The 24971-nt window shown below is 49.1% G+C and overlaps 2 protein-coding genes across 14 annotated transcripts in view; one reads left to right on the top strand and one right to left on the bottom strand.

The window, feature by feature from the left end:
• The window catches only part of NGEF (neuronal guanine nucleotide exchange factor), a 96800-nt gene that overhangs the window by 70910 nt on the left and 919 nt on the right, over window positions 1-24971 (bottom strand). For 2 of the 4 annotated variants that reach the window (XM_075937389.1, XM_075937388.1), the window contains exon 2: window positions 6485-6839. The exons of the other annotated variants lie outside the window; for them this stretch is intronic. In XM_075937389.1, coding sequence (XP_075793504.1) covers window positions 6485-6761 — 277 coding nt within the window. In that variant the 5' untranslated portion in view covers window positions 6762-6839. The remainder of the gene's footprint in view (window positions 1-6484; window positions 6840-24971) is intronic. 4 annotated transcript variants of the gene reach the window in all.
• Window positions 1-24971, top strand: part of NEU2 (neuraminidase 2) — a 132715-nt gene that overhangs the window by 65967 nt on the left and 41777 nt on the right. Inside the window, exon 1 of one of the 10 annotated variants that reach the window (XM_014573894.3) lies at window positions 24095-24555. The exons of the other annotated variants lie outside the window; for them this stretch is intronic. The gene's annotated coding sequence lies outside the window, so the exon portion shown is untranslated. Of the gene's footprint in view, window positions 1-24094; window positions 24556-24971 lie in introns of those variants that run through there. 10 annotated transcript variants of the gene reach the window in all.

Genomic DNA, 24971 nt, shown 5'->3' on the forward strand with positions numbered 1-24971 from the left:
TGTGGCAAAACAGAAGCACAGCCCTTCTGTACCCTGGTCCTGGCGCAGTGATGCTCTGGCTGTGCAGGAGCGATGCCCCTTCTAAGCTGGTCCTGCTGCAGTGACGCAGTGGCTAAGCAGCAGAGGCAGACAGACCAGATCTGACCTTGTTTAGCTGCTGCACTCACAGGACGGAGGTGAGGTCTGCCTTGGATGCAGACAGTCTGCCCAGGATCCTCACTGAGAACAGTAGCAGAATATTAAGCAGCAGCTCCTTGCTCTTGTGTTGTCTGCTCAGAAGCTGGGTTGGACAAGGACGGAGCTTCCCTGGTGCACATTCTGCAGGGCAGAGTGAGCCTTTTGCCTGAAGGAGTCAAGTGGGCACCTTGGCTGGGGAAGCAGAAGATAGCCACTTTCTTGAGGGAACCCCAGGCCTCTGTTTGGGGCAGGGGGAAGGGCATGACCCTTATGCGGGCAGGGGAAGCCTGGCTCACTTGCTGGGGGTAGGGCAGTGTGCTTCTGTGCTGGAGGACAGGGCAGAATGCTTCTGTGCCCTGCCTCGCACCCAGAACACCTGGAACAGGGCTGGGCAGAACTTATACCTGCAGGCCACAACTGAGTAGGAAGATTGTGTAGGCACAACTGAGTAGGCAGACCTGCCCTCCTCCCAATGGATTAGCCATTGGACCAAAGGGGCATGCCCAGAGCTCCAGCGAATTGGGGAGCCCTCAAAAAATGAACATTCCCATGCTGCCAACAGCTCTGACTCCCCCACCTAGTGTTCTAGCTGGCAAGCAGAGTTGGAAGGGAGCAAGTCCCTGACCATGCTCCCTGGCAGGCAGTCGGGGGGTGGAGGTGAAGGCAGTCGGGGGCCGGAGGAAAAGGCACTCAGGGGGCTGGTGTGGTCTGCCGGCCACAGTTTGCCCACTCTTGGTATAGATTCTAAAATATAATGTGCATGTTGCAGCAGGCGTCCCTGGCCACTTTGCCTTCCAGTTCACTGTTGTGTTGATTTCCCCAGCCCTCCCTGTGCAGTTCTTCTTTTGCAGAGGACTCACTCCACCCTCCCGTCCTCACAACCTTGTTCTGGCAAACTGGCTCCCACCCTGCTTGCTGGGGGGCTTCCCAGCATGTACTAGTTTTCCTCAGAGAGGCAGAAGGCGGGTTCCAAGCCCACTCAGGTGCTGTCTTTGAACACGTTCTTGTTGCAAGTGATTACTTGGCCGTTCGAGCTGAGCTACTAATACTTTCCTGGCACTGGCCGTGGCTACACTGGCAGACAGAACGGGCTGGCAGTTACAGCGCTGCTCACAGAGCGCAGCGGCGAAAACGCTCCTGGCTGTCCACTCTGTCAGCCGCCACTTGCGGCTCTTGCAGTGGCTTTCAGAGCAGAGCCCTATGGGCAGCGATCCCATGGAGCACCTCTTCCTCTTCTGCCGCAGGGGTTTGTGGGAAGGCAGAAGGGAGGCACAGGATATCCTGGGCCCTGTGCTAATGTCGCATGGTGCATCACTTCACATCCCAGCTGCCCCGGCACTTCCATCTGCATTTGGCACCATCTTCCAATGGCATTTGTGCTCTGTGCCCTGCCTCCTCGGTCTGCGGAAACGGATCCACATCTGTTGACAAAAATGCTGACAGGTCTCACTAACATGTCACGAACGGCATGACACGTATGACACGAGCGGTCTTGTGGCATTCGCGGAGAGGCTGACCACAGTGGAGCGCCGCTTTTGGGCTCAGGAAACAAGCACTGAGTGGTGGGATCACATCATCATGCGAGCCTGGGATGATGAGCAGTGGCCACAGAGCTTTGGATGAGGAAAGCCACTTCCCTGGGACTGTGTGCTGAGCTCGCCCCCACCCTGCGGTGCAGACATGTGAGTGAGAGCGGGGCGAAGAAGCATGTGGCGATCACACTGGAAAAGCTGGCCACTCCAGACAGCTTCCACTTGGCCGCTGTCACGTTGCTGAATTGGAGGGAAGCAGCCAGATCGCTGCTGCACCCCTAGGTGGGGGTGTTGGCCCCAGAAATTGGTATAAAAGGGAGCCATGTGGGGTATTGAATGGGAGATTATTGTTTGTTGATCTTATGTACGCTATTTATGTGAGTGTATAATGTCTATGTGTGTAGGTAGGAATCTGTAATCTGTGTGGAAGCTGAATATTTCTGTGAATGTGGTTAAGCATGGCTATGGACAGGCTGAGTAGCAAAGCCCTGTGGAACAATGACTCTCAATAGGCTATGGACACACCCAAAGAATGGGATTTGTCACCTGAGGGCAGCCAGCAGGGAACATAGAGGTTGGCCTCTGACCAGGTGACTTGCTGCATACAAGAAGAGGCGAGGAAGGGGATAAAAGAGGCCATGTGGTCGATGCCATTTTGTTCTCAGCTCAGCACTTCATCCCAGAGGCAGCACTGCAGGGATTGAAGAACCCGGAAGACCTGTGAACCCATCCTGATCATAGGATGTGCAATAAGAACTTTTAAACCAGCAGCTGCAACATCTCTGCTAGAGCCTGCATCGAGAACTGGGAGATTCGGTGCATGTAACGTACTGTACTTTAATAACCTTACTCTCATGCTTTTCTTTCCTGTAATAATAAACCTTTAGATATAGATTCTAAAGGATTGGCCCAGTGTGATTTGTGGGTAAGGTCCAGAGGGTAAATTGACCAGGGATCTGTGGCTGGTTTCTTGGAACCGGACAGGACTTGTTCGGGGTAGGTGGGATTGGGTGCTAGGACCCCCCACCTGTGTATAGGCCCGGGGCCATCTGGGGCACGGATATTGCTGGGGTGTCGGAGGGGTTTTGCTCGGGAGGCTTCAGGCAGGCTGCTGAAGCGCTCTGTGGGACTGGTTTGTGGCCTGTTTGGAGAGGTCGCCAGTCAGGGGGACTGTAAAGAGCCCCGGATTTGAGCAATTCGCCCTGAGCGGACGCCCTGAGCTGTGCCCAGACGCGGCCCGGTCCGTCACAGCCGCCAATCAGCTTGGAGTGGGAAAGGCGACCACTGGACTTGTGCTGATGGAAGCGTGCAGGCCCATCGGTCGCATCCTTGGTGCAGCAGGGCAGGGATTCTCATTCATGGCAGGGAGCAGGGGATTTCATTCACGCATGGCCGTATTGTGCTCTGGGCGAGTATAACTTGGGGAGAGCACCGTGGGAAGGCCCAGCAGTTAGTAATAGCCACTCATTACTGTGTTCATCCTGGAAGACATTTTGCTGCCTCGGGTGAGCAGGGAAGCAAAGGAGGGTCTTTTACTCAACCGCAAGATCTGTCCGCGACCATCCATGGCTTGTCTTTCTGTGGCGATGGTTCTCTGCCCCCTGCTGATGGCACAGTCATGAGGGAATGGCAGCCTTCGGGGAGAAAAACCATATTTGCTTTGCCAGCAAATGTGCAGAGATGTGTGGCACAGCAGCTGCATGAGAGACAGAACCCAGCCTTCCTGCTGTAACCCTCCCGCTCCCGGCAACTCACTTGAGTGTCTCCCGACACCCAACTCCCGCTCTAGGTGGATCACTCACAGCCTCTGGGGGCTGCGACTGGCTTGCCTTACCAGGGGTGCAAAACAGCTGCTAATTGCAAGTCTCCATGGATGCCTCTTTGGGTCCTCCCCCCCATCACCATCAGCCACAACTTCCTCCTAATGGCTCGGTCCATTGATGGATGGCCCCTGAGCCCCGAAGTCACCTCCAAGTATCGCATCCAGCTCTTTGTAGTACCTGCAGGTCATGGTCGCAGCACTGGAGCTGTGGTTGGCTTCCCACGCCTTGTAATAGGCATTTCACAGCTCCTTCCCTTTGACCCTGCACTGCGGTGCGTCCCAGTCATGGGCCCATTCCGTCATGCATCTTGAGATGTGCCCGTAGGTATCATAATTCCCACAGCTTGATCGCAGCTGGGACTGGACCGCCTCTGCTCCCCAAACACTGATGAGGTCCAGCACCTCGGCTCGGCTCCAAGCAGGGGATCTCCTGGTGCCTAGAGCAGGTTTGGCCAGCTGGAAAGATGCACTGAGAACACACCACGTGTTGCCGAGCGAACAGGAAGGGGACTTTCACATTTCAAAAAGGGCAGGTTGGAGGGTTGAGAGCAGGGCCATAGAGTTCAAACAGATGACCAGAGAGACAAGAAAAGGCATTGTGGGAAGGGTGCCGGAGGCCAATCATGATGCAGTACTACCCCGTGGTGCCCACAGTGGCACCCTAGCGCTGTGTCCAGAGCTCAGTAAGCTCTACACCTCTCGCTGGGGTGATTTGCCTAGAGCTCAGCAGCTCTTGAGCTCGTGCGCACTAAGTGCCTTGCTAGTGTGGACACCTCGAAAGTTACAGTGCCAGAGGCTGATTTACAGCTCAGTAACTTCCCAGTGCAGACTAGGAATGTTAAATATCAGTTAATTGAACAATTGATTAACCTCATGAATTCTTATCGCTTAGTCGACTATTCTATAGTCCCGGGGGCGGGGCTGGCAGCCAGTGCACTCCAGCCCCACTCCTGGGGAGCCCCCTGCCACTCTGTTCTGCTGCCTTTCTATCAGAGGCAGCAGCACGGGGTGCCAGGAGGGAGCTGGTCTGTGAGGGGAGCCAGTTTAAAAAACAACTTCCCTCATGGAGACCGGCTCCTTGCCACCCTGCACTGGGTGGCAGCAGCCCCAGCCCAGAGGTGGGGGGGGGGGGGGTCTGTGCTCCTAGACCCAGCATGAGCCGCGCTGGCTCCTAATACACTTTAAATGCAGAGCCACAATGGGGGTAGGTCCCAGACCCGGAGCAAGCCAGGACTGAGCTGGGCTGCTGGCCAGCCTGCTAAAATACTTACCAGGGAGTGGGGGGGAGGGAAATGCATGTAGTCCAGACATGTCCAAAGTCCGGCCCGCGGGCCAATTGCGGCCCGCGGTCGGATTTAATACGGCCCCCGCTTCTCCCGGCTCCCCGGTGTTCCTTTTAACTGGCGCATGCAGCGCGCCGCTTCGGGCCGCGCTGCCGCCGCCGCCGCGGTCCTAGATCCTGCCTGTAGGGCACGTCCGCAGCCCCGCTCCCCCGCTTGGCTGCGGGTTCGCCCTGCCGCCGTGAGGCCAGCGTGCCCTGCGCTCTCCTGTGCTGCAGTCCAGATCTCAGTTTCACCCTTCACATTAGTGTAGGCAAGTTTTTTTTTTAAATTGAGATGAATACATTGTAAAATCTCAGTTAACGTCAGTTGGTCTAAATCAGTTATAAATATATTTGGACACAACATGTATAGTTGGTGTTATGTTCCTGTTCATGTTTTTTTAACTTAAAAGTTGATAATATGTGAGGGTATGTCTACACTACCCTCCTAGTTCGAACTAGGAGGGTAATGTATGCATACCGCACTTGCTAATGAAGCCCGGGATTTGAATTTCCCGGGCTTCATTAGCATAAGCGGGGAGCCGCCATTTTTAAATCCCCGCTGCTTCGAACCCCGTGTAGCGCGGCTACACGGGGCTCGAACTAGGTAGTTCGGACTAGGGTGCCTACTCCGAACTACCGGTACACCTCGTTTCACAAGGAGTAACAGTAGTTCGGAATAGGAACCTAGTCCGAACTACCTAGTTCGAGCCCCGTGTAGCCGCGCTACACGGGGTTCGAAGCAGCGGGGATTTAAAAATGACGGCTCCCCGCTTATGCTAATGAAGCCCGGGAAATTCAAATCCCGGGCTTCATTAGCAAGTGCGGTATGCATACATTACCCCGCTAGTTCGAACTAGCGGGGTAGTGTAGACATACCCTAATGTACTTTACAATGTTCCTGACATATATTTCAGCTTCCTGGATTTTTTTTTTCATCTGGCCTTCAGATATGAAAGGCAGAGTGATTTAACACCTGTTTAGATTTGTCATCCATGTGACGAAATGAAAAGTATGCCGTTTGCAATAAACTTTGCATAAAATAGTTAATTTGCATTTAATTTTAATGGTTCAAAGAATGTCAGGCAAAATGGTCGGCCCTCACGCATGTTCACTTCTTCAAATCTGGCCCTCTTTGAAAAAAGTTTGGACACCCCTGATGTAGTCTATAGCATTAACCTATAAGCTTTTGCTTATCAGTTAATTGGTTAATCGACTAGCCAGTGTTTCTCAACCTTTTTTCCTCATGTTCCCCTTCTGAGCCACGTTTACCTCTGTGGCCCCCCTCATAGCCGCTGTTAGTTGGAAAAAAAGGTACATAATTTACCTAATGTCCTGTTTTTCCCATGTGGCTCCCTAGAGGGAGGGTGTGGCCCCATGGGAGCCACATGGCCCACGGTTGAGAACCACTGGATTAGACTATTACATCCCCAGTGCAGACTTGACCCGTGATAGTTCCAGTTGTGGAAGACTGGCAAGGACTGGTGCTCAAACAAGAATGCTAAAATCCCCCTCTTGCTCTAGTGTTGATTTCCTAGGAGCTCCCTCCCCACTGGCCTGCTTCCTGTTTTCCCATCATCCTCAGTTGCATTGGAAAAAGGAAGGAGAGTGACTTCTGGGTCTGGGACTCACCTACAGCATGCCTAGTGCTCATCTCCTCTCTGCTACTCCACCCTTTCTGTCTGCCCCATTGCCTCATGGACCGATAATACTTGGAATTCCTTTGAATGGCAATGTAGTGAGTCTGTGATGCACCATCCTGGGTCACGTGGTCAGCACCTTCTGACTTCTCCTCATCCTCAAAAATCACAGCTGCCTGTAAAGCCGTCTGCCGAGAGCTGCCCTTTCTGACACCATTAGTTGCTTTCCTGCAATGCCTTTCTACCTCTTCCAGTTCTTCTGTCTCCATGACAACAGATACGCTTATTTAGGACCAGAACGGCAGAAGACCTGTCACCTCGGTAAACTCCATCAGATTGCTCTGCTTCTGAATCGGAAACAAAACAAAAGAAAAACCCCCAGAAAGTTCCACTTAATTCAGAAAACCCAGAGTGCACTTTTTATGATACAGAATTTGCTACCTGCTGTGACATGTGTCCCATTATGATTAAGGAAGCCATCTCACATCTTGCAAGCCTTACTGAAGTGTCTTTAATTTGGACTAGTACATCACCACCCCAGCAGCCATTAGAACATAAGTACCAGGTCCATCTAGCGCAGTATCCTGTCTTCTGACAGTAGCTGCTACCTTGTGATTCAAGTGATCCATCCACTATCCTCCATTTTCAGCTTCTGGTAGACACAAGTTTAGGCTCCCCCAAATCATGGGATCGTGTCACTGTCTTGGCTAACTGTTACTGATGAATCTGTCCCCCATTAATTTTTAAAATTATTTTCAACCCATTTATACTTTCAGCCTTCATAACATTCCCTGGCAACTAGTCCAGCGATTGACTGTGCGTTATAGGGAGAAGCCTTTCCATATGTATATTTTAAATAGGCTGCCTATTATTTCTATTGGGTGATTCCTGGTTCTTGTGCTTATGTGTGAGGGTAAATCACAGTTCCTTTTTCTTTTCCTCTGCACCATTCATGGTTTTATAAACCTCTATCATATCCCTCCTTAGCGGTCTCTGTTATAAACTAAACAGTCCCGGTCTTTTTAATCTCTCTTCATATGGATGATGTTCCACACCCATAATTTTTGTTGTTGTCCTTCTCTGTATCTTTTCCAATTCAGTATACCTTTTTTGAGCTGGGATGACAGGATTGTATGCAATGCAATGGCTGATGTGTTTGTGTATCATGAATTGATATGGTTGTAAAGCTTAAGAGGGGGAGCCGAGTTAGCCTGTAACAGGAAAAACTTAAAAAACACCAAATAGTCTAGCAGCACTTTTTGAAGACTAACAAAACATGTAGATGGTATCATGAGCTTTCGTGGGTACAACCCACTTCTTCAGATGAATGGAGTTATTAAAAGTACAATTCCAAAATAAATAGGTGTTGGGGGGAGAGGGGACAAGTAAGGGGGAAAATAGTGAATTAGAGTGTTCATGTTACATGAAGCTGATAGAGAAGGGGCTGATATAGTTGTGTTAAGTTTTCTGTCTTATTTGTCCTTTTCTTAATAGCTCCTAACATTGTATTCACTTTTTTTGACGGATTGCTGCGGCACACAGAGCAGATATTTTTGGAGAACTATCTGCAGTAACTTGAGTGGTAACAGCTAATTTAGATCCCATCATTTCGTATGTGTAGCTGGGATTATGTTTTCCAATGTGCATTAATTTGCATGTATCCACATTCAATTTCATCTGCTATTTTGTTGCTCAGTAACCCAGTTTCGTGAGATCCCTTTTTAACTCTTCACGGTTAAATATCTTGAGTAAATTTGTATCATTTGCAGACTTTGTGGCCTCTTTTCCAGACTGTTTATGCATATGCTGAACAGCACTGGTCACAGTATAGTTCATGGGGGATACTATTATTTACCTCCCTGCACTGTGAGAATGGGTCATTTAATCCTACTCTTTGTTTCCTCTCTTTTAACTAGTTACTGGTCCATGAGAAGACCTTCCCTCTTATCTCACCAGCACAGGCGGTGAGTTTTATGGGCTCATGGTTCCCGGACTCCAGGAATATTGCTGGCCGGGGGCCCAGCGACACCAAAGTTTGGGTCTGGGCCTCTCTCCCAGCTCTGTCTACCAGCCTGTAAACTACCCTCCTCTTGCATCCCCCAACCTGTCTGCTGCCCCTGGACAATTTAAAATGGCTCCCCCCCCCCCCCCGCTGTTACCACCAGTAGCAGGGCTAGAGCAGCTTCCTGCTGCTCGCTCCACATGGCTGCCCACACTGCAGGCCTGAGGGTCAGGATATTTCTGTTCAGTGTTCCCCGCCCCTGCCCCCAAACTCCCATTCTCCCTCCAGCCCTCAAACTCCCTCCTAGAGCCTGTACCTCTCATCTCCTCCTGCATTCCTACCCCCTGCCTCAGATCAGAGCCTGCCCCCAGCACTCAGACTCCATCCCGGAGCCTTAGGCAGGTGGAGGGGAAGGAGTTTGAGTGGGGGAGAGGTGTGGTCTCTGGTCATTCTGGGCACCACAAACATTTCTGCTGAATCTGCTGCTCATGGTCATGAGTAGGCCCTCCCAATAGCCCGGCTGTGAAAAAACCCCAAAATAAGTCCTTTCCCATGAAATCCAATGTCTCCTTGGTCCTAGAAGTGCCCCAGCAAAGGAGGCTCCTTGCTCCGACTGGGCAAGGAGGGGGACAGGACTTGTTCTTCCCCACATGCTGGAGAGTGAAGGGTGTCACTAGACCAGACTCTCCTTTGGAAGCCTCTCCCGGCTGCAGAATGCTCTCTCAGCTGTGAAGGTTATACAGAAGTGAGGGTGGCAATCCCATAACTCCCCTACAACAGATTTACAACCCCCCATCTCCTTTAGAATCAGGACCCCATGGTTACAACAGCATGAAATTTCAGATTTAGACTCTGAAAGTGTGAAATTTACCAATGTTCAAATCCTGTGGCCATGAAATTGACCATACTGGACCATGAATTTGGTAGGGCCTACTCATGAGTGCCTACTTTGCTTAAGAGCCTTTGGTGAGGGACTTTATCAAAGGCTTTTTGAAAGTCCAAGTACATTATGCCCCCTGGAACACCCTTGTTCACATTTTTGCTGGTACCCTCAAAAATTCTAGTAGAGTTTTGTAATAGTCAGTCTCCTGTGTTGAGGTCAAGAAGGGCAGTTAACTACGAAGATAATACTTGGTTCTCGTGTAGATATTCTAACTCAATGAGCATTTACAGACATTAGTTGCTGACCAATAGACAGTGTGTACTCAATTTGCAACAATATTTTCCTCACTTGATAAAGAGGAATAGCTCAAATAATATTGCCATCCAACAGCCTTAGTGCTAGTGTATCTGTGAATGAGAGGGTTGAACTAGTGCTGTGAACCCAGGCAAAGTCAGAGTCTTCAGCAAGTTCAAGAATTTGTCCTAGACTCTGGGGATTCATCCCTGAAAGCAATATATTGAGGGTCTGTACATACAGCCCACTAACCACGCACTCACAGACCACACTGCAATTAGGTGCCCCTACAAATGCAGCTAGGTGTATTGTCATTGAAATACCTGAGTTTATCTTACAGGCAGATGTGCCGATTTACAGGCCCAAAGTATAAGCTTTGGGAGAACACAAGGCTATAAAAAAAGCAGCACAAATAAAGATGGCGATGATGATGCCGAATGCTGCAAGTAAAGCTGTACTCCATGTGCCTTGTGACTTGAGAGAATTTGGAGTGTGAAGAATCTGTTTGGACAGAAGCTTTGCTCTGGGTGCAGATGCTCTTGTATAAGAGTTGGCTGAACTTGGCTTGTTACATAGAGCTCCAGAAACTGATTGCAACCTTAAACATCGATAGGATTCCTGGAAGAAAAGTTAGTCCTATGGATGTATTGTGGGAAGAAGGAGGCTGCAGTTGCTTCTGAGGGACAGAACTGGTCACATTTGAATGCCAAGCTCCTCTGTGGACTCAACGGTGATGGCGAATGCAATTATCGGCCAGACCTAACGCACAATCGGAGCAGACTGTGGGGCTGCGTGATGACTAGTGGCAGGAATTGGATTTGTCCCAAGCATCGTACTTTTTTATCTGCTACATCATACTAAAGATGTCAAAGCTAAATACAAGAAATCGGTGTATTACCAGCATTGGTGCATGAAACGTGAACAGGCAGCTGGCCTGACCAGTATATGTGTATATTATCCATGGAAATAGTCTGTGTGGACTTTGTGACCCTCAAACCCGAGGTGGTAGGAGTGTTGGCGATGGCTGATCACTTCACCCTGTTCACTCAGGTGTTTGTGTTTTCCCATGAAAGATCAGACATTCTGGGTTATAAAGACATTTTACTTTTATAGTCTACCCAGTGGAACTGACAGCCTCCGCAGGCCCCTGGGCAAGGTGTTCGTGTTCCGGGAAGGGGTGGGGCTGAGGGTGGAAGGGGTGGGGCTAAGGGCAGCCAGTTCTCAGTCAGTGCTGTCCAAAGCATGACAGTGGCAGCCAGAGCCGTGGGCCCTTGTGTATCACTGGGCCCTGGGGCAGTTTCCCCCTCCCCAGCTCCTGTTGCTGGGCCTACCACTGGTGATGACAATGGTGAGGAGCCGGTGGGAGAGCAAGTGTAAACCAAGTGCTGTAGTTGCCATCCTTTTCATTGCTACAGATTGTGTGTAGATCTGTTGTGAATGAATTCACCAGTTAGTCACAGTCTCCTGGGGAAAGTCTAACTCCCTCCTCTCTTTAACATGCTTGCAAGTCACACAGCATGTTTCAGTGTCTGCAGGTGATGAGGGCCTGGGCTCTGCCTCTCACCCAAAAGAGGTCACCGCCAAGACTCTGGTCCCCTTACCACCATACTGAACCGTTAGTTCAGTACCGACACTTGGAGGTGAGCCTCAGCTTCCCTCCCCAGTGACCACCGACATCACTTCCTGCAGAAACTCTCGTCTGTTGGAATTCCCTGGTTTCAAGCACTGCCTGTTGCCAGCCTTGTTTAACTTTGGAGAGCTCACAAGATCATAGTCCCGGGCTACGTTATGCCCTTTGCTCAATCCCTGCACAGGAGGCCAGTTGCCATAACCTGGTAGGGTCTGGGAAAGGAAGTAAGAGGCAGACTTTTGCTGCCTACCAGCCTCATCTTCCTTGCAGCATGGGGGATGGAGTCAGGTGGGAGGTGTCTGGTTGCTGAAGGATTTATTGCTTCATAATATTTTTTGCACAGTACTGAAAAGGTCAGTTATATATTTACACCTTTTTTTTTGGTAAAAAGTCCTTGGTTCATCAACATTAGACAGTGGTTGCTGCCGAGGTTGGAAGGGCCATGCTGACTGACTCTAGTTCACTGCATAGAAACAGGCTGGCTGTAAAGAGAGATTCCCTGATATATGCAATAACAGGTGTTGTTGTAGTCTGATACTGTCAACTTGTTGTCTGGGGGAACACTCTCACAGAAGATCAAGACCCCTTGTGACATTGTCTGATGCACACCCTACCAGGTACAGGCAAGAATACACTAATCAAGCCTTTAAGTACCCCACAGTCTCAGCTTTTGGCCCGAGACTCAGCTTTTGGGACTGTCTCAAAAATCTCAGATCTCCTAACTGTGCACTTGGGAAAGTGCTATTGGAGGAATTGAGAGACCGGTCACTTACGGCAGGCAGAAAACTCTTGAGCAACACCTTTGTCAAGAGCACGTGCAGTGGTAATTTTGTCTGTAATATTTTTAAGCAACCAATGTAAATTACCTGAATTTTGATGTAATTAGGGCACGTTTACATGGCAATTAAGTGCATGGCAAGCTAGTGAGTGAATCTGCAGCACTCTAGCAAGCCACTCACTAAGGCTATGTCTAGACTGCAGGCTTCTTTCGAAAGAGGCTCTTTCGAAAGCATCTTTCGAAAGAGCCTCTTTCGAAAGATCGCGTCTAGACTGCAGGGGGATCTTTCGAAAGAGAAATCCGCTTTTTCGAAAGAGAGCACCCAGCGAGTCTGGATGCTCTCTTTCGAAGACGGCCTCTTTACATTGAAGAACGCCTTCTTTCGAAAGAGGAACTTTCGAAAGAAGGTGTTCTTCCTCGTAAATTGAGGTTTACCGCCATCGAAAGAAAAGCCGCGTTCTTTCGAAATAATTTCGAAAGAACGCGGCTTGAGTCTGGACGCAGGGGAAGTTCTTTCGAAAAAAGGCTACTTTTTTCGAAAGAACCCCTGAGTCTGGACACGGCCTAACTGGCTATGTGGACACTGCTGTCCTACAGGGAAATTACCCTGCTGTGCTAGCATACGCTGCTGTGAAGTCAGCGTTCGCTACAGAATGTTTATGTTCACATGCTTGGGTATTTGGATGTAAGATGGGCTGAGGAGCCAAACTACCCTGCCTACAAGAGGGAAACTGAGGCAATCAGTATATCTTAGGGAGAAATTGAGTCACCCCCCCACAGAGCCTAAGGACTAAATTCTGTCATCCAAACTCAGTCTTGTTAGAGTAAGGACTCCATAGGCATCAGAATGGCAAGATACGCTAAGCTATTTAGTCCAGCCTCTGCTCAAGAAAATGCAGATTGAAAATCTGCTTTAAAAGGACAAGTATCCAAAGCACCGATGGTGTTTTTTTTATAAACCTTGGACTCTAGGGACACTCCAGAGGCCTGGGAAAAAAGTTAATGTTGTGCCCATGTTTTAAAAGAGTAAATGGAATGATCCAGGTAACTTTAAGATGGTTAGTCTGACATCAATCACAGATGAAATTATGGAAAAGCTGATAGGGGGCATAATCAGTTAAAAATCGAAGTGTGGTAGTATAATGCAAATCAACATGTGCTCTTTTGTTTCTTTTTGTTTTGAAAATTGGTATTGTCAAATAAACTTGATATAATTTAAGAGATTGTGACAAATTTGGTTGATAAAGGTGACTGTTGACATAATATAATTGTAAAGTATTTGACTTAGTCCTATATGGCATCCTGATTTTTTTTTAAAAAAGCAATATATGAAATCAGTATCAAATTGACTAAATATTAGTTAACTGATGGCTCCTAAAAAATACAGTAAAACCTATGTTATCCGGCAAGCTCGGGGATTAAGGCATTTCAGTCATCTAAAAATTCTGGTTATCTGAGGGTCCCATCAACCTAGGAAAAACCAATGGACAATAATAGTAAAACTCAAGTTTTTAATATTGGTAGTTTTGTAGTGTGAGGCAGTTGGTCTCACATTTCTATTATGAGTTAAAGATGATTAGTACTTCTTATTTAAAAAATTGTTAAGCCAATCATGGTAAACCAAGCCAGGCCTGTGTGCCTGAAGATGGGACAGCATTGTGGGTGGGGTAATGCCGGTTAACAAAGTTTTCTAGTTAACAGAGTGCCGGATAACAAAGGTTTCACTGTAATTGTAAATGGGGAAATCACATGACAGGGATGTTTGTAGTGGAAGTCCCATAAGGAATCTGGCATGGTGCTATTCAATGTCTTGACCAATGACCTGGAAGAAAATGTAAAATGATTGCTCGTGGTAATTTCAGTTGACAGGAAAATTGGGGGAAATGGTAAATAATGATGGGGAGAGGCCAGAGGGGATCATTTTGTAAAGTGGACTCATTTGAACAACATGCATTTTAATGCACAAGCAAAGGTTGCATTTATAGATAAAAGCCAGTTCAAAGTCCTATAGCTAGGAACAAAGAATGTAGATCACCCTTATGAGGTAGGGTCTCTGTTAGGAAATGCAGTGACACTGGAAAGGATCTATGGGGTCTTAGCAGATAACCAATTGAACCTAAGTTTCCAGTGAAAGGTGTAGCTAAGAAATCCAATGTGATCATTGCATGTACAAGGTGTAGAAAGGTGGCATTGCCTGCAAGTGTTAGGGCTTAGCTACACTGTCACTTTACGCATTATAACTTTCTCATTCAAGGGTGCAAAAAACACCCCCTCTCCTAAGCACAGCAAGTTACAGCTCTGTAAAGTGCCAGTGTAAACAGGCTCTCAGCTCTGTTAGCTACTCCCCTCATGGAGATGGTTCACTTAAGCGCTCTCTCCCAGCGCTACTGCTGTGCCCACACTGCTGCCTTAAAGCAGCAGCTGCTGTGCTTTAACCTCACAAGCTGGTGCTCAGCTAAGGCTGTAGAGCAGACTCATCAATCTCTCTCTAAGTGATCTCGGTGCCACTAGATGGGACAGCCACCACATCCAGGAGGTAAGTGCATTACAGATGCAGCTAACAGGCTGTTGGCAGAGATACAAGAATGATCTGAGGTTTACCTTGTAGCCAGAGACTTTAACTGAAACTATTTTGTTTATCCAAGAGAAGGTTAAGAGGTGACTTGATCATGGTCTACAAGTATCCGCCTGAGTAAGGTTTCTAATAGTAGATAGTTCTTTAGGTAACAAAAAAAGGCATGGTGAGATCCAGTGGTTGGAAGGTGAAGCTAGACAAATCCAGATCAGATATAAGGTGCACATTTTTAACTGTGAAGTTACTTAGCCCATAGAATAAGTTACATAGAGACATAGTGAATTCTGTCATCTGAAGTCTTTAAATCAACACCGAACATCTTTCTAAAAAAAAAAAAATGGTGTAGCTCAATTAAAAGTTATGGGCTTAATGCACAAACTACTAGGTGAGGTTCTGTGGCCCTGTTATGCCATGGGTCAGACTAGATGATCATTATGATCACATCTGGCATTAACAATTGATTAATTTGCTTTTTAAATGTGTTAGCCCCTTAGCAGCGGCCCCATCCGGAAGGTTCTACTGGTCCAAAAACTATGACGAGTTCTCATCGTCCCTCGGAAAATGTAAAACACAAACATAAAACCCAGGCCTTGTGCATTTCTGTCATTCTAAGAATAAACAAAATAAACCAGATGATGCCATTTTTAGGACAATATTTTGACCTAATAGCCTTTCAGACTGCAAGGGTTTTTTTTTGTTTTGTTTTGTTTTTTAAATGTGATCTGAATGTACAAACAAATGCATCTTTGCTGGCCCCTCTCAGGCTTTTCTAAATAGTTTTAATTATTTTGTAACTCTGGTAATTCCATCTTAAAATGAATCTTCCCCCCTTCTTTACAGCCTTCATTTAGTCACCATCGATTTCTTCCCTCATGTTTCACGTAAAACTGAAGCTAATACCCTTATTCTGTAAACTGTCTAATTCATCTCCACCCTCAGGAGGCTAAGACTGCTCTGCGAATATGGGTCACAATCCTGCTGCAGCTCTCGCTCAGTCAGCTGCAGCTCCTTCAGATGCCCCCCATCCTTTTAAAGAGTTTCAGGTGCAGGTGAGCCCTTATTGAAGCTCCACACAGGTGCAAGAAGCTATGTAAAAAAGCAGCTCAAGATTTGCTAGATCGTTGCTGCAGAAGGGACCTGTGTGGGGTTTTACCAAAAGCCATTTGTGTTTTGTTGGAGTGATCTTTGGGGCCACGTATCATTTACAAAAGGCAAAGGCCTTAATGATTTGTACAGCTCATTGGCAACTCGTGCTAAGAAAGCCTTTTCTCTTATCCCACTTGTCTGTGTGTGCCACACAGGGAACAGAGAGCCTCTTTCTGAAGCGATTTAGAAATGGACTGTGCATTCTGTAAAGCCACATTCTTTAGTCACCATGAGATCCACTGTTCCGGGCAGGGGCAAGGGGGGGGGGGGAGGGGGAGAGAAAGTAAAACTCAATTGTTGAAAGCCCTTCAAAAAATGACCTAAGACAGATTTTCTAAGATATAAACATGTCCTATTTTTAAAGCCTGATCTCTCAGGAGCTTTCAGGGCTAGAGGTGCGCACACAACACCCCCCGCCACCTGTGTCTCTATAACTTTATAGATGCAGCATCGGGGCTTCATGGCACAGTGGGCAGCACAGAGGCAGCTGCCTGCCTGGGTGGTGATGGTGGGAGACACTCTCTCCCCCTCCCCCGCCTGGTGGTGCGAGGCCAGGGTCGTGGCCGGCTTGCTGGGTTGACCAAATGTGGCCCCTGAAGCTGCCTGACCCCCATGAGCTGAGTCAAGAGAGAGCGACAGTGAGACTAGGGCAAGAGCTAGACGGGAAAGAGGCTGGTGGTTGCTCCTCACAGCATCTGGAGGAGCAGCCTTTCCAACTCTCCCAGTCTGATGGCCTGGAGCCCCCTGCATCATTGCACAACAGAGAATCATGCCCAAGAAGCTGAGGCACATGGGGGGCTGAGTGCCCTTGTCGTCCCCACTCATACTTGGAGCCAGGGGCCAGCCAGGGTTGGCACCATCCATCCAGAAGGAGAGAATTAGCGATGCAAAGGAAGGATACCAGCCCTAGATCCTGAGTGCTTGTCCCACTGGCTGGGTAAGCCTGTGGGGGGCTCTGAAGCAGCATGCAGGTTTGCTTATGCCACTGATTTAGTTGTGGGCCATCAGGCATTGTTATGAGATGGGGGCCTCGTTGAATGCTCATCTCTGAGAGCTTTACCTGTTCTGCTTAATTTACCCCTCTCCTGACCAGGGAATAAACTGTCCTTATTAGGTGGCCTTTGCTTCAGTGATGCAATATCCTGGGGGCCAAAGGGTGGTTAGTCCTTTGTACGCCCTAGGGAACTCAGGTGCCTTTTGGCCCTAAAGCAGGATGGGTCAGAGTTGACTCTCCACCCATCAGTACCCTCGCAAGGGGGGGTTCCATAGATAATTATCACGGTGGTTGTAGGAACTCCTATATTTAGGCTGATTAATATGTGTATGAATAACATTAAATAATTATCGCTTGCCAGCCGAATGACTTATCTTTTATTTTTGTTTATACTTTTTTATATGACAAAAACAAAGAGTAAAATCACGTACCTAGCTCATACTACAGCTTATAATTGCAGTCGATGCCTCAAAGCCACATTTGTTATCCTCCCAGGTCTCCAATCCTGTCCAGCAGAAAACTATGCTTCCTCCCAGGGGTGTCATTGAGTGGAAGTAGCTGAGAGCTATCTCTTAGACATGAAAGCATTCCCCCTGTGGGGCTATACACAATGCGACTGGTAGGGGGAGTCAACCTAATTCTAAAAGTATACTGGGAAGCATAAGTGGAAATCTACAGGCCTTTCTGGTTTTCATTATAGGAGTTTAAAAATAATTAAACAAAAGCTTGAATTTATTTTGTCTCCTTAAATTACTGCACATGCCATAGCAAAGAGTACATTGCTGGGCTGGGTGTTTCTGTGAATCCCTTTGCAAACCCAGTCCTGCTCCCTCCTGGCCTGTGACTATTGCCAACTTCTTTGCCACTTTCTGCCTCTCAGTCCCCCCTTCTCTTTCTAGTTTTGCCTCTGGCACTACCCACCTCCACTTCGAAGTCACTAGAGAAAGCAGGATGCCAGGCCCCTGGCTCTTCTGTGGGCAGAGGGATGATGGTGTTAGTGTCTCCACGAGAAGTTGGTTGGCGATTGGCTTAAATTGATGTTTGTAATGAATGCAGTTTTATAACACTACAGTAAATAGGGTGGAGTGCTCTAGCTGCTCAGTGAGATCTGAGTGGGCCAGGCCCTGGAGTGTGAATGCTTTGGTAACACAGGAAGCAGTAGCAACCAGTGGCACATGCTGGTAATGTACAAAAAGGGGAGATGGTGCTTCACTGCTTCTGGGCAGAACAACACCCAAAACCTCCCCTCTTGTCAGGTTCTCCCCACAATGGTCCCCCTGGCCCAGACAGCGGAAACGGCAAATCTGCGTTGTGCATTCCAAAGCAATTGCGTCAGGCTTCTGCACACAACATGCCGTATGCAAGTACACACCCTCTCAGCCCTGCACAGGGTGACTCATTCGGGTGTGGGTGGTGGTAAAGTGACAGGGATGCTTGCATGGGTGTTGTCTGTGCCTTACTTTCTATGTGCATCCACGCAGGATTGCATTGTCCAGAAGTGTCAGTCTGGACCATTCATGAGCACTAGACACACAAACAAAACAGGCCAGCAACAGAATCACATCAGTTTATACTAGGAATGAACATAGCCCAATGTTTTTACAAGATTAGCCCCCCTCACAGCAGCAGTTGCAGTCCCGATCTCCTTGCTGTTCAAAACCCAGTCTAAGTAGCAACCCACCCACTGGGATTCTTAGTCTCCTCTTTCCTGCATACTCCACTCAGGGACCACTGAGTTCTCCAGCTTTGTCTACACCTTCAACCTAAGGGTGACATAGCTACAGTGCTCAGGGCTGTGAAAAATCCATGCACCCGAACACCATAGCTTTGCCTCCATCAGTGCAGCCAGATCAGTGGAAGAATGCTTCCACTGCCCTATTGTTGCCTGTGGCAGTGTTCCCACAGGCATAGAGGAACCCCTGTCCTGTCACTGCAGTCTACATCTATGCTACAGGATTAGGCTGTGGCTTTACTACTGTAGTCTCCATAGCGTAAACATGGCCTCAGTTACTTATCCTCTCTGACTGCTCTTTCTGTGTAGTTTCCAGTGAGCTCTTTTTCCTCTGCAGCTGAGATAACCTTCAGTGCTTGATTTTTCCATAATGAGCGTCTCCCAAGTAACCAGGGCAAATCTAGAAATAGAAATGGGCACAGCTCTAGTTTTCTTCCTAGGTAAGGCAAGTGTTGTCTGTCCCAAAGGCACTAGGCCTGACTACCTACTATGCAGCCTGGTCAAAAACCTCCAAACCAGACACACCATCTACTGCCATGTTTGCATGAATCCTGACGAGTCTGCCTTTAACTCGCTCCTCATGGCCACATTCCTGAACAAAACCCAGGTCATGTCATCATGGGCCAGAACTGTCACGTCTTTCTAACTCAGTCACCTTTGATTCCTGAAGGCTGAAATGTTCATGGGCAAAGTCTAAGCTGTGTCTGAATAGCAGGCTTGTTTCTGGCAATAAACTACATGGGAGGGTATGAAAAGCAACTTGTACTGTAGAGTCCTGCACCGGACTATTTTTTTAAAATCCCATTCTTGTCTCTCCCTGCAATTCCCACTCCCATCTACTCCTGCATTGTTTCTTGCATTTTTTTTCTGTTCCCACCCGCAAAACCCTCCCATCCCACAAATTCTGCAGAAGAGAGATTCCCCCACACTGCTAAAAACAAACAAAAACAATAGAAATCAGACACAATTTTGATCACTAAGGGTACGTCTACACTACAGCGCTAGTTCGAACTAACTTAGTTTGAATTAGTTAATTCGAACTAAGCTAGTTCGAACTAACGCATCTAGAACTAAAAACTAGTTCGAACTAGCGTTTTGCTAGTTCGAACTAGTAAGTCCACATTGAGTGGACTCTGAACAGGGCTTAAGGATGGCCGGAAGCAGTGCCGGCAGGGCATAAAAGGAGGACTTAGAGCATGGAGATACTGTCTCAGGCTAGCCGAGGGCTGCGCTTAAAGGGTCCCGACCCCCACCCCGGACACACAGTTCTAAGGGGTGCCCCGCTTGCAAAGAAGTTCTGGCTTGGAGTGCCCTGAGTGCCCACACTGGGCACATCACACCACTCGGCCATCAGCCCGGCTGCACTTGCCGCAGGCTGCCATCTGGGGAGAGGGAGTAATTGGGGGGCTGCAGGAGAGCTTCCACCCCCAGAAGCCCGCAGAGCCAGCCCAGTCCTCCCCATCGGGGGCTCGTACCCCATTCCTCCCTCACCTCCTTCCACTTACCCTTCCTTAGCCCCCCTTCTTCTTGATGTACAAAATAAAGATAACGTTTCTTCCAACATTGACTCTGTCTTTATTGAAAAAAACTGGGGGAGACTGGGAAAAGGAGGTGGGAGAGGGGAAGAGAAAGGCTGGGAGAGGGGAGGGCAACTAACATGATCAGGGGTTGGGAACAGGTCCCAGATGAAGAGAGGCTACAGAGACTGGGACTGTTCAGCTTAGAAAAGAGGAGACGGAGGGGGGACAGGATAGAGGTCTGTAAAAGCAGGGGTTGGGTGGAGAGGGTGCATTCAGAAAAGTTCTTCCTGAGATCCCATAAAGAAGGACTAGAGGACAGCAAAGGAAAGGAATGGGTAGCAGGCTTGAAACTAGTAAGAGAAAGTGGTTCTTGACAAAGCAAATAGTTAACCTGTGGAACTCCTTGCTGCAGGAGGCTGTGAAGGCTACAACTAGAACAGAGTTTAAAGGGAAGTGAGATCAAGTCATGGAGGTTGGGTCCATGGAGTCCTATTAGCCAGAGGGTAGGAGTGGTGTCCCTGCCCAAAGTTTGTGGAAGGCTGGAGAGGGATGGCACGAGACAAATGGCTTGGTCATTGTCTTCGGTCCATCCCCTCCAGGGTCCCTAGGGTTGGCCGCTGTGGGCAGACAGGCTACTGGGCTAGATGGACCTTTGGTCTGACCCAGGACGGCCATTGTAAGCTCAGGGCTCAGTGTCGGGGGTCTCAGTGGACCCCCTTGATTTTCATGCACACCTGGTCCTGGGTGGCCAGGCTGGCAGCTCTCCTGCCCTAGACGGCCACTTTCCTGTGCCTAGTGCGGAGATCGTGGACAAGGTCCACGATGTCCGCACTAGCCCAGGAAGGTGCCCGCCTCTTGCGGTCCAGGGCAAGCTCCCGGGAGCCGCCAGCCTGGTCCCGGCAAGAGGGGGTGGGCTGGGGGGCATCGGGTGGGTGGCTCTGTGCCGTGCCAGGTGCAGGGTCTGCTAGCTGGGTGCTGGCAGGCTTGCACCTGGCACGGGCACCGTAGCCAGCCCGTGCCCCTTTAAGGGGTCCGGGGCCGGGAGGGGGGCATAGAGTTTCCCTGGTGTTGGCCAGAGTGGCCACCAGGGAAACCTGGGGAGGGCTAGCCTCCCACTAGTTCGAACTAAAGGGCTACACAGCCCTTAGTTCGAACTAGCTAGTTCGAACTAGGCGTTAGTCCTCGTAAAATGAGGTTTACCTAGTTCGAACTAAGCGCTCCGCTAGTTCGATTCAAATTCGAACTAGCGGAGCGCTAGTGTAGCGCATAGGAAAGTTAGTTCGAACTAACGTCCGTTAGTTCGAACTAACTTTCTAGTGTAGACATACCCTAAAAGAATAACACAAATCTTGCTTAAACTATGTCAAAATACTTTAACTCCTGTTATAATAGACATCAAATCTCTTTCTACTCCTTACATTTTAGTATTACACCCTTTATTGAAAAACAACTTGCTTTACATCACTGAAATTCTATTCATGACACACTCATGACAGATTTTACTCCAGGTTTTTATTGCCCATCCAATCCAGCCCGCAACAAGGTCCATTTTACCTGCTCCCACTATAATGGCAGAGGGTCCTGAGGTAGTCACGGGATCCCAGTCCCACTACCGGGCTTGGCCATATTGCTAACTCCCTAAGGGTGTTCTCAAAATCTCTCCTTGCTTGTCACTGCAGCGTGTGTTTTCTCCAAGTCAAAGAACTGCTGTGAGAGCCAAGCTCTTCTCGGGCCATCTCCTTCATGCTTCCTCCACTACTCACATGAAGGGCTGGATTATGATTAGCCCTTGCTCCATTAGGGAGAAGGGAATGAGGAAGCAGGGTCAAGTGCAAGCTTGTGGAGAGTGGCCTGAAGATCTATCTTGTGCTATCTTTCTGGCTGGGCTGGTGTGTGCACCTACAGGAGGCAACAGGAGCAGCTACCCCAGAGTCCACCAGTTCAAAAGGTCCCGGGGCTCCTGGCCATTGCCACAGTGGCAGCAGCAGTGGCCAGAACCCCAGGCTCTTTAAATCGCTGCTGAGTGCTGGCTGGCTCTGAGGGCTGGCAGGGAACGGGAGGGGGTGTGGTGTGGTGCACTCGGGGCGACTGAGGGCTGTCAACCCCAACCCTGCCCCTTCTGGGTGTGTGGAACCCTCCTTCTTTTCCCAGGGGCCTGACAAGTCTGTCAGCCCCCTGTTCACGTCAACCTGAGATGCAACCACAGCACTGCCCCCGAAAGAGGGCTGGGGGGTCAGTCTCAGAATCTACCTCAGAAAGTGCACTGTTAGCTCACTTTAAGATTGGATGCTCCCCCATGATCACCGGGTACCTGTGCACACGCCCTGCCCCTCACTCCCAGACAAACCAGAGCAGTATAGTTACAGGCAGGAGAATTGTCCTCTTCCAAACGCAATAGTTTAAAGTAGGTTTGACTTCACTGTTTGCCCTGCACCTTATCAGAAGGCTACTTCTATTCTTGGCTCCGAGCACAACACCTCTCTGTATTAGCCTGAGGAAAATCCTCCTTTGCCATCCTGTCTTCCATTGTCCTTCCAAGTGCCTCGCAGAGTGAAGGTTCGCCATCTCGAGCCCTGCTCCATCGCGTATTGAGGAGAGCGGGGGGACTCAGCTCGCTCGCACTGACAGTGCTGGCAGGGTTGAAACGGAGTGGGAGCCAGGCATCACTTTGACAGACTGTGCTGTGAATAGCTGGCTGACGTGTCTTAGGTTCAAACCTTTCCCGCTGACAGCAACATGACATGAAACTGACTGTACAGCTCTCTCCCTTCCACTTAATTTTGTTTCATTCTTCCAGCCTAATACAGTGGCAGTAATGGCTGCTTCTTGTAGAGCAGTGGTCACCAACCAGTAGATCGGGATCTACCGGTAGATCTTGGAGCCTCTGACAAGGGATTCTGACAGGTTTAACCAGGAGGCTGTCAAGTGCTGGCACTTCATCTGCCCCTCTCAGCAGTGCCGGCACTTCCACTCTGTCTTGGAGCTGCCCCCCAACCCCAGGAGCCTCTTGCTTGCTATGCAGGGCACAGGAAGAAGAGCAGGGTGTGCTGATGTCAGGGTGCCCTTCCCCTCACCCTGTAACCCCATCTCCACAGAGCGGGGGTGGGGGGGGCAGCAATGGAGAGAGTTTTCTGACTGCTTTTGGGGATAGGGGTGAGCCTGCCTTAGTCCCCTGCACCATTACCCAGAATCCATTTGTGGTAAACGGTGCCCAGCTGGATCCTGCACCCCAAACTGCTGCCCTAGCCCTGAGTCCTCCTGTATCCAAACTCCCTTCTAGAGCCTGCACCCTGACCCCCACAGCTGCTCAACTACCTCAGCTCAGAACCTCTCCCACGCTCTAGATCCTTTAGCCCAAGATCAGAGTCCGCATCCCCCTCCCCCAGACCCTAGCCCTCTGTCCCCAGCCTGATAAAAGTGAGTGAGGATGATGAGGAAGGCAGTGGGAAGGAGTCGGGGCAAGGGTGTTTGGGTTTGAGGTAGAGCCTGGATTGCACTTAAATTCAATCGTGCTTAAAAAGGTTGGAGACCCCTGTTGTAGAGGATGGCGCGAGGCGCATCTCGCTGCCCCCCAGTTCCTTGCTGGAGGAAGTGAGTGGGTGAACTGGGCAATGGCAAGATGACCCACAGAGTCATGTGTTTCAAGCAGTGGATTGGGAGGCAAGAGCTCAGAATGTTCTTGGGGCTTTTCTATACCAACATGGTTCATGGTCAGCTGGGTCTGAATCTACCCCCTGCTGACTCTGCCACTGTGCACTGACAGTTCTTTAAAGCACCTGGGGACATGTAGTGCACGGCCGCTGGGCCCACACGGACGGTTAGTGTGCCGCAGGCCAGTGCAGGGGGAATTGACATCCCAGCCTGCAGCGCATTAAGTATTTGTATAGATAAGCCCTTGGAGCATGACCTTGATTCTGGAATTTGCTTCACTATTGAATAGGCAAAGCCCACGGCTACATTTCTATCACTATTCTACACCCAAGTTTGTTGACCTTCTGGGTGCACTCCCAGGCTTATTTGTGCTCATGCAGGAGGGCTGACTGAATTGCTAGGCGCTGGGGCAAGGTGAATGGGGGGCTGACTCTGTGCTCCCAGAAGGGCTTAATGGATTGTACCGCATCCCCTTCCCCCCAGCCCTGAGTGATGTCTGGAGCTGGGGCTCTGGCCACAGTAGCAGTGGTCGGGAGCCCCAGGCCCTTTTGAATCACCGGGCCTCAGGATAATTGCTTCCGTTTCCCCCTGTTGGCGGTCCTGTACTCATGCATTTCCTTGATGGATGGCTTCAGTGGCAAGGGACTGGAGGAGAGGGCTCATCTATGGGCCGAGTCCAGTTTTGTTTTTTACGGACTCCTGTCAACTTTCATTACTTCAGGCGTAACAGGGCCACTGCCTTGCAAAAGGACTAGAACCGCTCAGCCGTCTGACAACTCTGCTGCTAGGTACTACCATGATAGACGATGGTTATCTGTACATTTGTAGCAATGTTCAGTACAGAGCTGCTGGAGCCAGGTATGTCTGTGACAGTTACTGGAAGCTGTGTACCTAATCCCTTCAGCCAGCACTGAAAATGTCCCCCTAACAATGGCAGTAGAGAGCAATATGTACTCTGTGTATCTTTTCTGGTCCCTAACAGTATTGTTCTGCATATGCGCCTATGTTTACCTTCAATCATAACTGGACTTATCAATATTTCTCAGTCTGGATAAAATCAGAACTGACTTGAACCTTCACCCATCTCTCCAAGTGTGCCTGAACCAACTAGGCAGATTCAAAAGTGTTAGTTAGACTTTCATTATTATTATTATTATTTTATTTTTCATTTTAGTGCAATTTCCTGCTTTCAGCCAAGTGCTGGTCTCGGACATAATATGTTACAGTACCTCTGACACTTGAAATCTCAAGAGAAAGCGTCTTCTTATGAGATT

This window comes from Pelodiscus sinensis, chromosome 10 (assembly GCF_049634645.1).
Source record: "Pelodiscus sinensis isolate JC-2024 chromosome 10, ASM4963464v1, whole genome shotgun sequence".
NCBI lineage: Eukaryota > Metazoa > Chordata > Testudines > Trionychidae > Pelodiscus > Pelodiscus sinensis.